At 32.8% G+C, this 14,980-nt stretch overlaps 3 protein-coding genes across 3 annotated transcripts; 1 reads left to right on the top strand and 2 right to left on the bottom strand.

Moving 5' to 3' along the window:
• Positions 1 to 312: 312 nt before the first annotated feature.
• On the bottom strand, positions 313 to 2,389 carry LOC146918832 (transcription factor bHLH84-like). Its single transcript, XM_085712068.1, has 5 exons — positions 1,897 to 2,389; positions 1,477 to 1,734; positions 1,057 to 1,122; positions 890 to 955; positions 313 to 794 (listed from the first exon to the last, which is right to left on the bottom strand). The coding sequence occupies exons 1-5, from the start codon at positions 2,341 to 2,343 to the stop codon at positions 651 to 653; spliced, it is 981 nt and encodes a 326-aa protein (XP_085568194.1). The 5' UTR covers positions 2,344 to 2,389; the 3' UTR covers positions 313 to 650.
• A 4,762-nt stretch (positions 2,390 to 7,151) lies between these two features.
• On the top strand, positions 7,152 to 11,165 carry LOC146918831 (mitotic checkpoint protein BUB3.1). Its single transcript, XM_085712065.1, has 8 exons — positions 7,152 to 7,580; positions 7,658 to 7,740; positions 8,678 to 8,944; positions 9,222 to 9,297; positions 9,407 to 9,487; positions 10,377 to 10,455; positions 10,544 to 10,644; positions 10,811 to 11,165. Exons 1-8 carry the CDS (start codon positions 7,333 to 7,335, stop codon positions 10,896 to 10,898), a joined length of 1,023 nt encoding a protein of 340 aa, XP_085568191.1. The 5' UTR covers positions 7,152 to 7,332; the 3' UTR covers positions 10,899 to 11,165.
• A 1,970-nt stretch (positions 11,166 to 13,135) lies between these two features.
• Positions 13,136 to 14,325, bottom strand: LOC146918830 (small ribosomal subunit protein uS14z/uS14y/uS14x). The gene is made up of 3 exons (XM_085712064.1): positions 14,181 to 14,325; positions 13,497 to 13,596; positions 13,136 to 13,390 (listed from the first exon to the last, which is right to left on the bottom strand). Exons 1-3 carry the CDS (start codon positions 14,240 to 14,242, stop codon positions 13,382 to 13,384), a joined length of 171 nt encoding a protein of 56 aa, XP_085568190.1. The 5' UTR covers positions 14,243 to 14,325; the 3' UTR covers positions 13,136 to 13,381.
• Between the last annotated feature and the right edge of the window lie 655 nt (positions 14,326 to 14,980).

Genomic DNA, 14,980 nt, shown 5'->3' with positions numbered 1-14,980 from the left:
CAACGCAGGCTGTATTTTGTCAAAAGCAACTATTTATATAGTTTTAATTTTATTTAATTTTAGGCAAAGTCTTATTTACATATAAGCAAAGGCGGGCAAAGTCTGTATTTTTTCCTGAATTATTTTGTATCACTATTCATGTTATTATATCTTTTTTTTTTTTTGAGGGATGTTATTATATCAAACAAATGAATAATTTTGATTGATGTCAACCCAATATGAATAACTCTACGCACATTTTGTTGATGTGTAATGTAGTTTTTTTTTTGACAAATTGATGGGTAACGTAGTTGTCACCTTAATACGTGATAGTTCTTGAAAACTTCATTTATAATATAGAAATAGTACAGCCATAAGATAGAAAGATAAATAAAACTTATTTCACATCTTATTACGGTAGAATGAGTACATCATCCAATGAAATTCATGTAATTTGGTAAATATAGTCCTAAAAGAACAAGAGAGCGTGTATATTACTTTTTTGATTATAATTTCCACGTAATGCTTATAGAAAGAATCAAGAAACCAACTCAATTTGATATCTCATTATTTAGAAGTAAAGGTTTGCTTTGTAATCAATTTCATATATGCTAAGAATTAAATGATACTCTTTAAAAAAAATCACAAAAATGGAATGGAACTGGGGTCTCTTAAACAGCTGCATTCTCTTTTATTGGTATGTTGTTATGCATATCCTTTGTTTCTTTTGTTGGGGTAATACCAAGTTCAAGTCCAATGTTCATTCCATTGTAAGCAATGGGAGAGTACATCCACATGTCATCAGAGCTTAGAAGCTGTTCCATTCAAATTCATATAGGGATCAGTACGTAATTGTCTTTGCATTGAGCTCAAATTTTTAATGAAGAGAGAGAAAGGAGAATCCTCAAACCTTAATTTGAAGTTGTAAAAACTTCACATATTGGACAGCTTCCTCAAGCATGGTGCTGATATCCACCTGCAGGGTTAATCAGCAAAAAATAAAAGAATTTTTAGCAGATGAACCAATTGTTGTTCAATATATAGTCTGAATGGCATGTCATTGAGAAAGAAAGTTACCTTAGTTCCATTGGGGACAAGGTTTTGTAGGATTTTCAACCTTTCATTTATTCTTTCTCTTCTTTTCTATACAATACAAAAGGAAACATGGTAAGACCTTACATGGACAGCAACAGAATATCATATATTATTAGAAAGACCAAATACATTATGAATAAGCACTTTTTAGAACCTACCAACTTAACAATTAACATCCACATAAACACCTTTTAATCGAGCTTGATTGAAAGCGGGTAATAGACTAATAGTGCATATCTTTTATGACTTATGGAATAAGTTCATTTTAACTAACATAAATGATCAATTTGAAATTAGAAAACTAGAAGGATTAGTTCGATTCGATATACAAACATTAAATAGGACCACAAGATGTATTTGGCCTATGAGAAACTAAGTGTTGCTATTCCACAAAAGACTTACTCTTGCATAGAGGCTCTGTGGATCAGTAGCAGGACCTCTACTAGATCTTGATTTTCCACTTAATTTAGCCGTAGAATCATTCTGGCTCAAACTTGAAGATTCCCTTCCACGTAGCTCATGAGAAGAATTGGACTCATCCTCTGAACAATAACCGCTTAACGTCTGATCCTGAGAACCAGGACTTGTATTCTCTTCAGTGCTTATAGAAGCACATCTTATAATCTTCCTACATTTGACATTCCTCTTGTTCTTTGGGACCTATAAAATCAAATGACACGGAGAATTTCAGAAAATCAAAATCAAAATCCAAACCATAAACTGTGGTGGAAAACGAAATGCATATCACTTGGAAAGAAGAAATAAAAAACAGTAGTAAGGGAAACATTTAGAAGATTAATTCATGGGCCTTCTGTTTGTTACCTCATTTGAGCTCCTAGATCTTTTTCCTGAATTTTCTGCGCTTGTGGTTTTATCCTCTTCTGGTTCAGAAACTAGTACTTCACGTTCTGATTTTCGGGCCTGCAAGTTTTTGTTAGCTAGAACTTGTTCATCAGATTGTGTTGTACATGGAGTGAATTTGGAATGATCTATGGAAAGACCCATAGAAATATAGTCAAAGCTGGTTACTGGATTGTTGTCGAAGCAACTTGTATCAGAAGTTGAGGTAGGAACTTGTGCAGTAACAATTGTGGAATCATGTGGTGGCCAAAATGCAGTTTCAGTACCCAACAAATTGGAATTTTGATAGAAATGTTGTGATGAGAATGAGGAGTTACCAAGTAATTGGTTCATAAAGTCAGATTCCTCAGCAGTGTAGAGTCCACTGAGAGAAGTCCATTCTTGAGAAATAAGCTCAGTAGGTTCCATTTTATTTCAGAGTGTTTGTGTTAGAAGATCTCCACGCTTGTTTTTAGGGCTTGATAGTATTCCATCTATTTATAGTCGACAAATAGAATAAGAATGTACGTACTATTATAATAGGGAGTGACTTAATCCTTATATGAAAAGAAAAGATCTGAATACATAATTGCCAATAATTAGCATCTGACACAGGTATGGTATGGGACCACTTCAGCCTGAAGAGAGGAGCCAGTTAAGTAGTTACTAGTTTGGAATATATATATATATATTCATTTGGAATATATATATATATTCCAACCGCGTGTGGGAGACGTGGGGTTATCATATTCATAATCATATGATGAGGTTGAAAATGAAAATGAGATCGTGGTGAGGAGTCTGTGTGAGATTCTTGAACAAACTGTCATTGAAACAGACAGCACTATCTATCTGTAACTGGATTTTTGTCCCCTTCAGTCCAGGGATCTTACAAAAAACCTAGCTACGTACCTACTACATTCTTCTCTCAAACTTCAACATAGCTAGCTAGTAGCTATATAGATCGATCAGAAATATTCAATTTCAACTCTAGATTTTCATACTACGTACTATTTATGGCATATTAGCTACGTACTACATGTGGATGAGATGGGCTGGATGGACATATTCATATATCAGACCAGATTCTTTTGCCAGCTTCATTAGTTAAACTTGAAGAAAATTTAATACAAGTTTAAATCAATACTTATATCTATATGTGGCTACTGGACCACAAACCAATATATTTTTTCATCCATCCACATCCATGTATTTTGTATGTTAATTTATACAACTTGTTTACACGTATGAGTTAGCTAGCTCAGGGTGAATTCCCCGAAGGAAATTTTCTGAATATGAATGAATTCCGTAAATGTTGATTACACTGTTATACATATATAGGAAACACACCTCTTATCTTTTCTGATATATAATAATAATATATTATATACAAAGCAGAGAAAAACAGAAGGGGGAAAATGAAACTGAAACAACAAATTAAATAGAATGTTAAAAAAAAGAATTAACTAAGTTTCTAACTAGAATAGAGTTGGTGAATAAATAACTGGCCAAGCATGCGCTCCTCCCGGTTGATGCCATTTGAGAATACTACTAATTTATTTATAAACATAGTGTTGCCACAAGTTAAGTTAACTGCATCTATCTATTTCTATTCTAATAATAATAATAATAATAATAATAATAGGGCTTTTGGTTGAACTATATATAACCAATTCATTTCTCTTATGGAAGCCAATTAATTACATCTAAACTTTTGATCTTGCACTCTCACTTTCCTAATATTTCAACTAATCAACTTTCTGACTCAGCAATCCTCCACTTCACTTGTTAATGTTAAGCAGCTAGCAAGACAAAATGATAGTATTAATTCCTTAAACATTATTGGCAAAGTACGTAGTAATATTTAGGAAAACATTCCAAAAACATTAATAAGAAGAATAAGACAATTGGGTTAGGTGCTTTTCTAGAGTCTAGACTAGAACTTGAAAAAGGGTGGTCTGGTCCCACCTCATAATCAGAGTTATTTATTCACATATGACGACATATTGAAAGGAAAAAGAAACTCAATTAGCATTATGGGATTGATTTGGGACCACTCACAAAAATAATAACTTAACCTTTGCACTTGCACGAGGGATTGTTGTTTTGCTTCCGCGTGAGATACAGATCATCGTTGTATTTTGTATGAGACTGCTAGATGACAAAGTGAAGTACAAATGAATATGTACTATACTAATACAAGCATAATAATAATAGTAAACAATTATTTTACGGCAAAGAGAACCATTTTATTCATCAAAGATAGAATTTAGCACAAGTGATAAGGTAATATACCGAAACATTCTAAGTAGAATTCAACCCACCAAAAAATTGAAAACCATTATACATATATCAATTCCTAACTATACAATCTAATCTAATGGCCTCCATAAAAACCAACTTCAAGACAAGTTTTTGATATCATATATGGCCTCCAAAGAATTGGATTGTTTTCCACTTTATTTTTTTATCGGGGTTCTAGCCTTACAAATGAACCATTTTCCCCTCCTAGTCAAAGCACCAAATGTCTATAACAATATTGCAGTTAGAGCTCGTATCGTAGTTCACATTTCTCCTCTCATCTGTCAAGTTTAACAGACTTGATTATGTAGATTATAGTTTTCTTTTCTTTATGTTGCCCTATCTCTGTCTCACCTTTGTAAAAAAAAAAAAAAAAAAAACCAAAGTCATAAATTGTGTAGTGACTATCACCCCTTCAATTGCTATATGCATTTCGCTTTATTTGTTTAATTCATCTGTGATGAAACCATGATATTGTCAATAATTTTATGCCCTCTATTGCAAAAAAAATAAAAATGTAAATACTTGTTAATTAATATTTTTTTATAAAAAAAGTATATGTATTGGTGAATGGTGACTTGTTTTGGAACCAACTCATTCTTGTTCTTCCTTCAAAACAAAAAAAAAAAACTCATTCTTGTTCTAATATTGTCTCATCTTTATTGGACTCGTATTTCATTGAATTTAATCATATTTAAGGTCGGGTTTAAAATATTGGTCAAGTCTAATGTTAATTTCGGGATACATATAACCCGATATAACCCATCCTTTATAGACCTTCACCTCATGAAACCAAATAGTGTTTTTGCAAAGTTTTTTTGAACAAGGTGTTTTTGCAAAGTTAATTGAAATAGAAAGGATAATGTGTTGAAATTCAAGTATGGAGAATTAGAGGGAGGAATTGATGGAGGTGGGAGTGTAGAGTTAAGATCTTCTCTATTTCTCAAAATATAAAAAATCAATTCTACAACTTTTAGAATCACTTTGAGTTAATATATCCAAAATGTTGGGAGATGGGGGAGAAATGTTTTGTTCAAAACCGTGGGTGAGTGGAGTCACTTTAAAGAATAAATTTAGTTGATTGTTTTCTTTTTATTATTGGATAGAGGTTAAATTGGTACTCCCTCCGTCCTAAAATATAAGCAAAAAAATCTCATTTTCTTTGTATCAAAATATAAGCAAAAAACACCAACTTTTATGTTATTATTGTGTTTTTTTAAACAAATCATCTTTTCCAATATAAAATTAAATGCATGTTGCATTCAATTTGTTTCTCTTTTTATTTTCTCCATAATTTTTAACCAATGAGAATTATTTTTACATCTTTCCATGAAACTTATTCCAAGGAGAACACAAAAAATTATACCTCAAATCACTAAGTATTGGTTTTCTTAATAAGTGTGAATTAGTGTTTTTTGCTTATAAAAAAAGACGGAGGGAGTAGATTTTTGGATAAATTTACTTTTTAGTAGAATGTTTTCTTCTTACCTTGTTAGGACATTTTTTTAACGGATGGTAGGACATATTCTTATTAGAGAAATTCTTGATATACACATTTCAAATAATTAAAGGGCGCCAGTGGTTGTCATGCATTTAAAAAAAGAGATGGGAATAATTGAGGTATGGCTAGCCACTAACAACTCGACTAGTGGTCCTAAAAATGGTGCATATACTATAAACGGAAGAACTTTTAGAGAAAATCTTTAGAAAATCAAGTAATTAATCAGATGATATTGTTAATATAAATAAAATATCGAGAAATACGTTCGTTAATTATAAATATTATTATTAGTTTATTCCCTCAAAAAAATAATATTATTAATAGTTTATATTAAACCTTGCTGTAATGTTTAATCCCTTGGACTTCTTTACTTGATAACCGAAAAATAATGGAAATTAGCTGCTTTATTTTTGTCTAATTTTGGAATAGTTAATCATTTTTTAAAATAAGTATGGCCACATAAAAATTATTCCAGAAATTTAAGGCCATTTTATTATGAGATAATAATTTGTATTTTTTGTATTGTTTTTCTATTGAAATATTAAATGAACCCTTTATTATAAACAGATTTGCAATTTTGTGATTAATTTTAAAATAAAAAAAAAAAAAAAATTTCTTAAAGCATACATTATTTTTTTAGATGATTCTTATAGTATACTTAGTTTCCAAAAAAAATATGTGTGACATAAAATCATACCTCGTATCTAAGGAGTTAGAAAGAATAATTGTCGTTAAAGAAAAAAATCTTCATCGCAATAACAACAAACAAGTGTTCTTGTTTGAAAGTCGAAGTCCAGGTCAGAATCTATGTTAATGGTAATTAACACCTTAAGTTGGATTTTTGGGAGTTGTGGCACTCAGTCCTTTAGGCTATGTTTAGATTGGTGGGATGTGATGGAATGGAATCAAGTCATAGTCCGTTGTTTAGATTGTAAGAAGAGTAATGATATTTTGATATCCATTTGATGACAACTTTGTTGACAACTTTGTGTTTTCTCACTTCTTATTGGTCAAAAACAATGGAGAGAGAAAAAGGAAGAGAGAGGATAACAACATCATGTGAGTATGAGAGAGAAAGTTGTCAAAAAGTGGTTGTCAAAAATATCATTTCTCTTGTAAAAATCATGGTAGAATTACACTCATTTTTGTTCCCTTCCTTCCAATTTGGAGTGTAAAGTTATGTTCTGTTCATCTGTTGAAGGCGTGCAAAGAAAATAGAACGGAAGGAGGATGATTGATATAGGTGTGAATGGAGTAATTTTTAGTTTGTTTGATGCAAGTACTAATGAAAAAAGAGGGGTGGGGATAGGAATGAGTAAAAAAAAAAAATGAAGAAAAGATAGAAACACACAGAAACGGGCCGGGTTGGGCCGGATCGGGTGATCATCAGTCAGTGAAGTCTGGTACATTTTGAAATTGAAATTGGAAATCTATGAAAAAACAGAAGACAGGATTTGAAAAATAAAAAAAGAAAAGAGAGCCTAAAACAAAAACAAAAACCCCGTGTTTGTTTGGGTCGCGTGCGTGTTGATTCAAACAAAATTGAATTAATTTCCCTCTTTGTTGTGTTTGGAAACCCTAGATTAGATTAGATAGGTAGTGAGTTCAACTCAACAATGGCAACACCAGTGGTATCCGCCGGTCGAGAGTTAACAAACCCTCCATCAGACGGAATCTCGAACATTCGATTCTCAAACCACAGTGATCATCTTCTCGTCTCCTCTTGGGATAAAACTGTTCGTCTTTACGATGCAACCGCTGATGTCCTTAGAGGTGAGTTCCTTCACGGCGGACCTGTTCTTGACTGTTGCTTCCATGACGACTCTTCTGGTTTCAGTGCTTCCGCCGATAACACTGTCAGACGGTCAGTTACTTACTTACTTCACCTTTCCAGATCCATTGTTATTGTCATTGTTAGTGCTCATTAATTACTTTTTGTAGCCTCATTTTTGCTACCGGTAAGGAGGATATTTTGGGAAAGCATGATGCTCCTGTTCGTTGTGTTGAGTACTCCTACGCCGCAGGTTACTTACTTACTTACTTATTATTCTTACTCCTTTTTTCTTTCAAACTGCTAACCAATTATATGTGTTAATTTAGATGTCAATGCTACTGCTACTGTCACACACTCTAGATACATACTTTTGATCTCTTTTCAATGTCTTGGTAAAACATATCCATACTTGTTTGCACATGCGTGAGTATAAGAGAACGTATGTTTTGCTCCACTAGTATATATTTTCTGATTCTATCAAACAATGCTTCACACTGTCATTCTCAAGTTGCCTATTCATTGCAGTTTCTAGCTTATCCCTTTTTAACACTGAAAACTCAAATGTGTTGACTACTAGTTACTATAGCTTCGTTTTTTTTTTTTTTAAAAAACTTGGGGAAGGGGTAAAATATTATTAATTTAAGTTACACTCATGTTCATTTAACAACTGTTCCCGTGGAGATTTGAACTCTATTCCTTGAAGTTACTTACAAGTCAAACTCTTATCACCAGATTAGCGAAAACTGATTTTGTTCTCTCATAAGTTACAAAGAAAATTCAAATGGGTACTACTAGACACTAGTTACTATAAGTTCATTTCACGACATAAACATTGCGTTTTCAGAAATATACATGTCCAGTCAGTTTTGCATTGCCTCGTGTGATATTCTTTGTAAGGAATAATAATTAAGGATTGTAAATGTAGTGTACTAGATGTGATTTGTGACGTGTGTTTTCTCCTAAAATGTGCCTTGAGAATCAAGTTTAAAACCAACGATGATAACATATTTGGTTGTATATGTTAAATATCATTATCGATTAACGTCTATAACTGTTGAATATTATTATTTCCGTTCAAAGGAGTCATCATTCTTAACTTATCCATGACAATGACAAGAATTGCAGCTTATTTGCTGGAAGTTTGACTATTGACAATGGGCTAACTTTTAACTTATCCATCATTATAGGGCAATTGATCACTGGAAGTTGGGATAAAACCATAAAATGTTGGGACCCTAGAGGTGCAAGTGGACAAGAGCGTACTCTAGTTGGGACGTATGCACAGCCTGAACGTGTTTACTCTCTATCTCTTGTTGGACATCGGCTTGTAGTAGCAACAGCTGGAAGACACGTTAATGTTTATGACATGAGGAACATGTCTTGTCCTGAACAACGAAGGGAATCTTCATTGAAATATCAAACCAGATGTGTACGCTGCTACCCAAATGGAACAGGTAAACTGTAGTGTATGTGTGATTTTGGAATAATTTGCAAAACTTATGGTTTGGACTTTGTTTTGTTTCTTCAATCTCATTTGAAATTTTCATCAAATGCTGGTTTGTGTTTGTTTATACTCTGTGCTTTAAATATTGTTTATGCATGAGCACTATTATTGATTGAAAGAGGAGAATAATGTGTAAATTCATGTGTTGAGTTTCTTAGCTTTGATGGCACTGATTTTTGTGTTGAGTTTCTTAGCCTTGATGTTCATATCCCACATACTTTTTGCAGGATATGCTCTTAGTTCTGTTGAAGGGCGGGTTGCAATGGAATTCTTTGACCTATCTGAGGCTAGCCAGGCAAAGAAGTATTGATTTTTAGTGTTTTGTTTATCATTTTAACCACTTCAAAATTGTTGTTTTTTTTTACTTTATGTATTCTATATAATACCTCATTTGCTTCTAAACTCTACACAGGTACGCTTTCAAGTGTCATAGAAAATCTGAAGCTGGAAGGGATATCGTCTATCCCGTAAATGCCATGGCATTCCACCCCATGTAAGTGTTTTCAGGTTCTTTGTCTATCAAATTTCTTATCACCTTAATTCACTAGCATGCTAAAGAAGGTTAAAATTTAAAACAAATTGTGGTTTTAGTGGAATATATAAATCTTGTTATCAGCTATTTATGTTCTCTGGGTCCAAAGAATGGACACTGATAATTACCACAATGGCTTGAGTCAGGAAACGATAATCTCTTGGCTTGTACTAATTTTTTGTGTGTGACAGTTCCTTTCATACATGTTATTGATAATCATGACTATTTGGTTTAGAAATTAAATGGTTGCAAGTTGGGAAAGGTTGGTTGCATCCTAACTGAATGTTGATAGGATCATGAAAGTTGTGCAATTCAGTACTCCAAAAATCGACTAGAAAATGACTAGGAGATATTACGAATGTCATTGGCAAGTGATGTATTTGAAATGAGAAGCATTTTTGCTTAGTTGTTTCTCCTATCAGTACCATTCTAGGATTTGTATCATTCAGAACACCAAAGATGACATGGGGATATTACACTTAATGGTTTCCGAAATTGGATGGTTAGAATTAGAATATACAAGAGTTTCCCACTCGTACAACAATGTAATAGTTGGTGTAATAAGAACCAATCTGGGGGACGAGGAAAGATGTGCAAAGGTGCTAAACACCTTGAATATAAGGAATCTTATTAATAAAAGGTGCTAAACTCCTTGAATACATTGTTCTTTCTATAGAGTACAGCTTATCAAGCTAACAATCTCAGCCAACTATCAATCACAACTAACTAACCGCTGCTAACCCAATTATCACTAATTTATTAGTAGCAGTATCAACATACTAACTGGCACATACAGTTCTGTTAATGCTTAATTAAAGTGTCAAAACACTCATGAAAAATCTTCATGCAGATATGGTACATTTGCCACAGGAGGTTGTGACGGTTTTGTTAACGTATGGGACGGAAACAACAAAAAGAGGCTATACCAGGTTTTTCTCATTTGCCTCGAGTAAATTTAGAGATCAGATTCTTCTTATGGCACTGCGTCAATTACTAAATTTCCATTTATCCTTGCAGTATTCAAAATATCCAAGTAGCATTGCTGCACTCTCGTTTAGCAGAGATGGACGCCTCCTAGCTGTTGCATCAAGTTACACTTTTGAAGAGGGACCTAAACCGTAAGTATTCACAACTCCCATTTTCTCCACACACACGCTCTCTCTCTCTCTCTCTCTCTCTCTCTCTCTCTCTCTCTCTCTCCCTCCCTCCCTCCCTCCCTCCCTCCCTCCCTCCCTCCCTCCCTCCCTCTCTCTCTCTCTAATCTGTTGTTAATTTCTTTTGCAGCCATGACCAAGATGCTATCTACGTTCGCAGTGTGAACGAGATTGAAGTCAAGCCAAAACCCAAAGCCCTTCCCAATCCTGCAGCGTGATTCACTGGTTCCTGATAGTAATTTTGAAAAATAGAATTTTCTTTTATTATATTTTACTGTGTACTTTGTTCACATCTTTGGTATGAACATCCCAAGGTAGACTAATGTTGTGAAGCACTAGCGAATTTCTAGATACATGCTAGTTAACATTTTGGCATTTCTATTTTATGCGTCTGAGTTTCCCTTCATTGTAAATATTTGTTGTTGCTGTGTTGTAAAGACCCAGGGTGACTACTGCTACTATTTCTATTGATATGCTTCTCGAAATTTGGACCATCTCTAACAGAGATACCTGGACTACTCCGTTCTATTTTTAGTATCAGATTAGCAGGAGAAAAAAAAAATCTTAGAACAAGTGTGATTTTATATTTTTGATGCACTGTTCCGTTATTTGAAAGTCAACTTTATTACACTATTATGACTTTATAACAACTGTAATAGATTTGTTATACTCCCTTCATCCCTATATCTACCATCCATTTGACTTCATTTTTGTCCCTAAATCTAAACCCTTTTTCAAATTACTAGATGCATTTATTATTATTTTCCTAAACATACCCCTAATTAATACTACTAACTTATCTTGAAATTTAAAAAGTCAAATTTAATACATATACAAACAAAGGACAATATGGTAATACTAATACACAAAACAGACATAATAATTACACTGATAGCTTTTTTTAAGAAATGTGAAAAAAGCAAAGGGAGATTACATTAAGGGACGGAGGGAGTATTTGTTTGTGTATGAATCTAGTCACTAGGCTACTTGACAAAAAAAAAAATAGATTTGTTATTTTTGACAGAAATTATAAAGATATAGATATGTAAACTTTTTTTTTTTTTGAGAGAATATAGATATGTATACTTATTATGGTCTTCTTTATATTTTCAGCTGATGTGAAAATACTTGAAGTTTAAATACTTGGAGGAAATTATGTGAACAATATGTGGTAATATGTGATTCCGATTGAATTTCAAATTATTTTAAAAATTTATTTTCTTTTTTTTTTGAAAGAATTTATAAAATTATCATTTACCCATAATATAGTGTTTTTAAAAAATATATGGCAATTTTTATGGAAGATTAGTAAACTCTGATTATAAACTATTGATACATATTAAGCATAATACTTGCAAAATCAAAAGTTAATCCTTATGAAAATATCATCTGTTTTTATAAACACGGTATTTTCTTGAGCATTTTTAATATTAAAGAAACCAGCAATTCATTCGTTGATAATCTCAATCAACACCTTCATAAAAGAAAATGTTGAAATCAAACCTTGGATTAAAGAAATTGAAAATTCAAGAATCTCAATGTTATCTCAATGTTTGTGCTATGTGAAAACTATGGATCTTCCACTTGGTGCAATGATGAACCGGCCAAGATCACTCGGTATATTGGCACCAAAAGTAGAAATGTAGCTTCAAATTTTATACGGAAACAAAAACATTCTTATGCAGTATTAAGACATTGGAGGAATGCTTAGACTATGTGACCTAAGTCCCAAAATATATATTTTAAAAGTATAACGTTTCATTCCCATTTCCATAATAATAGTAATAGTCACGATTTTGTTTTAAGAAATAGAGAACATAACTAGTTCAAATATGCACTAATAGGGAGATCCTACCAAAGACTCGCCCACAATAACCACGTAAACAAGTCTCAAGAACATTATGCAGAAGTAACAATCAAGATATATATCCTTTTCTAAGGCAGTCAATAGTTACTAGTTCTTAAATAACTTTATTGTCAAAAAAAAAAAAAAAAAAAAAAAAACTACCCAAGGTGTATTCCAACACCTTAATCAAATTAGACACCAAAACCAATTTACATAGGATCGTTTAACATATATTGAGTGTCTTTCAATTCGCTTTGCCAAATAAACCGCACATAGCTCTCTACTCAAAGGGTCGTGCTAACCTACCGGATGACAGGTTAATAAACAAGTGAAATGTATGAAAGTTCTATAGGTTACCAGGTGAGTTAGTGTAAACAATCACAACAGATGTATATCAATGTCTGGACATTCTAAAGATCTAGAATTTGCAGCACACAAACACACACATTAAGTCTAAATTAGATGTTTCAGATTATTTATTAACCAACAAAATAGTTACATATCATCTCCAGTCGATCAAAACAGTGGAAGAACTCCCTATTTTTTTAATTTACAAATGGCACATTTTCAAGTTTACATATCAAGCAAGTTAAAATTCTAGTTAAAAGCTTAGAAAGGCAAATTACTTCCATTCACATCATAAAACAGACACCATGCACAAAGATGCCAACATCCAATTTATAATTCTAGTGATGGATAAAAACAAAACAACAACTCCACAACCAAGTAGGAAGTAAATATGTTTTTAGTCTAACAACTCAAGTTTGATTAAGTGACTGAATATAATAAAAAAGCTACAAAATTATAAATAACTAAAATCATCCTGGCATCGTTTTGCAGCTCGGAAGGACCATTTCAGCGATACTGCAACACCGAAAAAAGAGGGTAAAGTGATGAGAACTCGTGCTAAAACAAGCAGATATTTAGAAAATCTACACTAACAAATAGAAAAGTAGATGAAAATATTCACCTTAATGAAGCCAATTTCCTTGGCATTGCTGTGGAAGCACTGTCTGCAACACATGAGTCCGTACTTCCTGATCAATCCATGAGAGTTTCCACAGACACGGCTACAAAACAAGGTAGAAAACATACATTTACAATCGAGCAATATCAAGTATGTACATGTAATGTAGCTAAGAAAGAATAGTTGAAATGTGTGTGACAATAACTCATCTTAAGACAGTAGTTATGACATACTAACACTGATGTTTACAACAAAGATTGCATTGTTTAAGCTTTAAACCAAGTACAAACGTTAAAAACAAAGAATGGGTGAGATTATTATTATGTAAAATGATGTGAAAATTAAGGTCCCATTTTATTTTCAAAGTAGGACACATGTCAGAATGAATGAAAAGAAGTTGAATAGAAGTAAATAATACTTCCAGAAAAGTACAAGCACATCGAAAAATGCATTGGTTTCAAGAGTTGAGTTGGATCTGAATGAATTAGGATCGGAGACAAGTTTAATTCCGAAATTTGTTTCAGTAAATCATCCAATTAACAATAAGTTGGTGTGATAAATGACAGTAATCTATGGAATCACATCTATAACATGAACACAGTACTCAGAAATACGGATCGAAGAATCTTACAAGGGTTGGTTTAATATAAAATAAAATAAAATGAAAGAGATAGATAGATAGCATACCATGTGCGAGAACCAGGACCATAGGTCTTGGGGTGAGAGTTCCAAACGTTGGAGTGACCCATGATGATTTCTTCCTCGGATGTAGGCAGCGATCTCAAACCCTAGCAGCAGCAGCAGCAGCAGCGCAGTAGCAGCAGATACGATCGATCAATCAAAGCAAAGACTCTCTCTAACTTTATATACTACCATCAAAACTCAACCCTAAATATCATCTTTTTATTTATTTTTTAATCCTTTCATTTTTATTTTTTTTTAACACTTTGCTCCTTTGATTTTTTTTTTTTTTTTTTAACAAATTACTATTCTAACAGTCAATTGATTTGATTTGAAACCAAGACAGAATAATTCACCTATAACCCCTTGTTTTTCAAAGAAATGAATTTGGGACCACCAACTTAACATAATCGTCTACATAAATACTTTTTAATTGAGTTTGTTGATAATATGATAATTGTGAAAATAATTTATGACTTAAATGATCCATTTGTTACAAAAAATAAATAATTAAATAAAGTAAAAGACAGCGAGAGGTATTTGACTTCATTTTTATTTTTCTAAAACAAAGTGTTGTGAAATGGTATCACCCTTTGATAGATGTACTAATAGTTCGGACAAAACCAATGTACTCGAGAAGAAAAAAAAAATCAAACCAAACAAAAAATTATGGGGTGAACACAAACACATCTCATGGACCACTAGGATACGAATCCAACTCGACTGGCTCCTTCTCCTCCTCAGCATCCGGGTGGACCTCATCATGAGCATAACAACCTAATCATGCTCCTGATACTCAGGTTCAA

The sequence above is a fragment of the Medicago sativa genome, chromosome 5, assembly GCF_051527215.1.
Source record: "Medicago sativa cultivar Bolivia chromosome 5, Bolivia_mono, whole genome shotgun sequence".
In the NCBI taxonomy this organism is placed as follows: Eukaryota; Viridiplantae; Streptophyta; class Magnoliopsida; order Fabales; family Fabaceae; genus Medicago; species Medicago sativa.
Note: the sequence above shows the minus strand (reverse complement) of the source record. Positions and strands in the feature narration are given on the sequence as shown.

What these genes read in the sequence shown, in the direction of transcription:
- LOC146918830 (XM_085712064.1), bottom strand. Translation starts at nt 14,242, where the DNA reads ATGGGTCACTCCAACGTTTGGAACTCTCACCCCAAGACCTATGGTCCT. An exon ending in GGTCCTGGTTCTCGCACATG is followed by an intron (nt 13,597 to 14,180) that starts GTATGCTATCTA and finishes CTTGTTTTGTAG; the next exon opens with CCGTGTCTGTGGAAACTCTC.
- LOC146918831 (XM_085712065.1), top strand. Translation starts at nt 7,333, where the DNA reads ATGGCAACACCAGTGGTATCCGCCGGTCGAGAGTTAACAAACCCTCCA. An exon ending in GCCGATAACACTGTCAGACG is followed by an intron (nt 7,581 to 7,657) that starts GTCAGTTACTTA and finishes TACTTTTTGTAG; the next exon opens with CCTCATTTTTGCTACCGGTA. An exon ending in TTTGAAGAGGGACCTAAACC is followed by an intron (nt 10,645 to 10,810) that starts GTAAGTATTCAC and finishes TTTCTTTTGCAG; the next exon opens with CCATGACCAAGATGCTATCT.
- LOC146918832 (XM_085712068.1), bottom strand. Translation starts at nt 2,343, where the DNA reads ATGGAACCTACTGAGCTTATTTCTCAAGAATGGACTTCTCTCAGTGGA. An exon ending in GATCTAGGAGCTCAAATGAG is followed by an intron (nt 1,735 to 1,896) that starts GTAACAAACAGA and finishes TTGATTTTATAG; the next exon opens with GTCCCAAAGAACAAGAGGAA. An exon ending in CACAGAGCCTCTATGCAAGA is followed by an intron (nt 1,123 to 1,476) that starts GTAAGTCTTTTG and finishes TGTATTGTATAG; the next exon opens with AAAAGAAGAGAAAGAATAAA.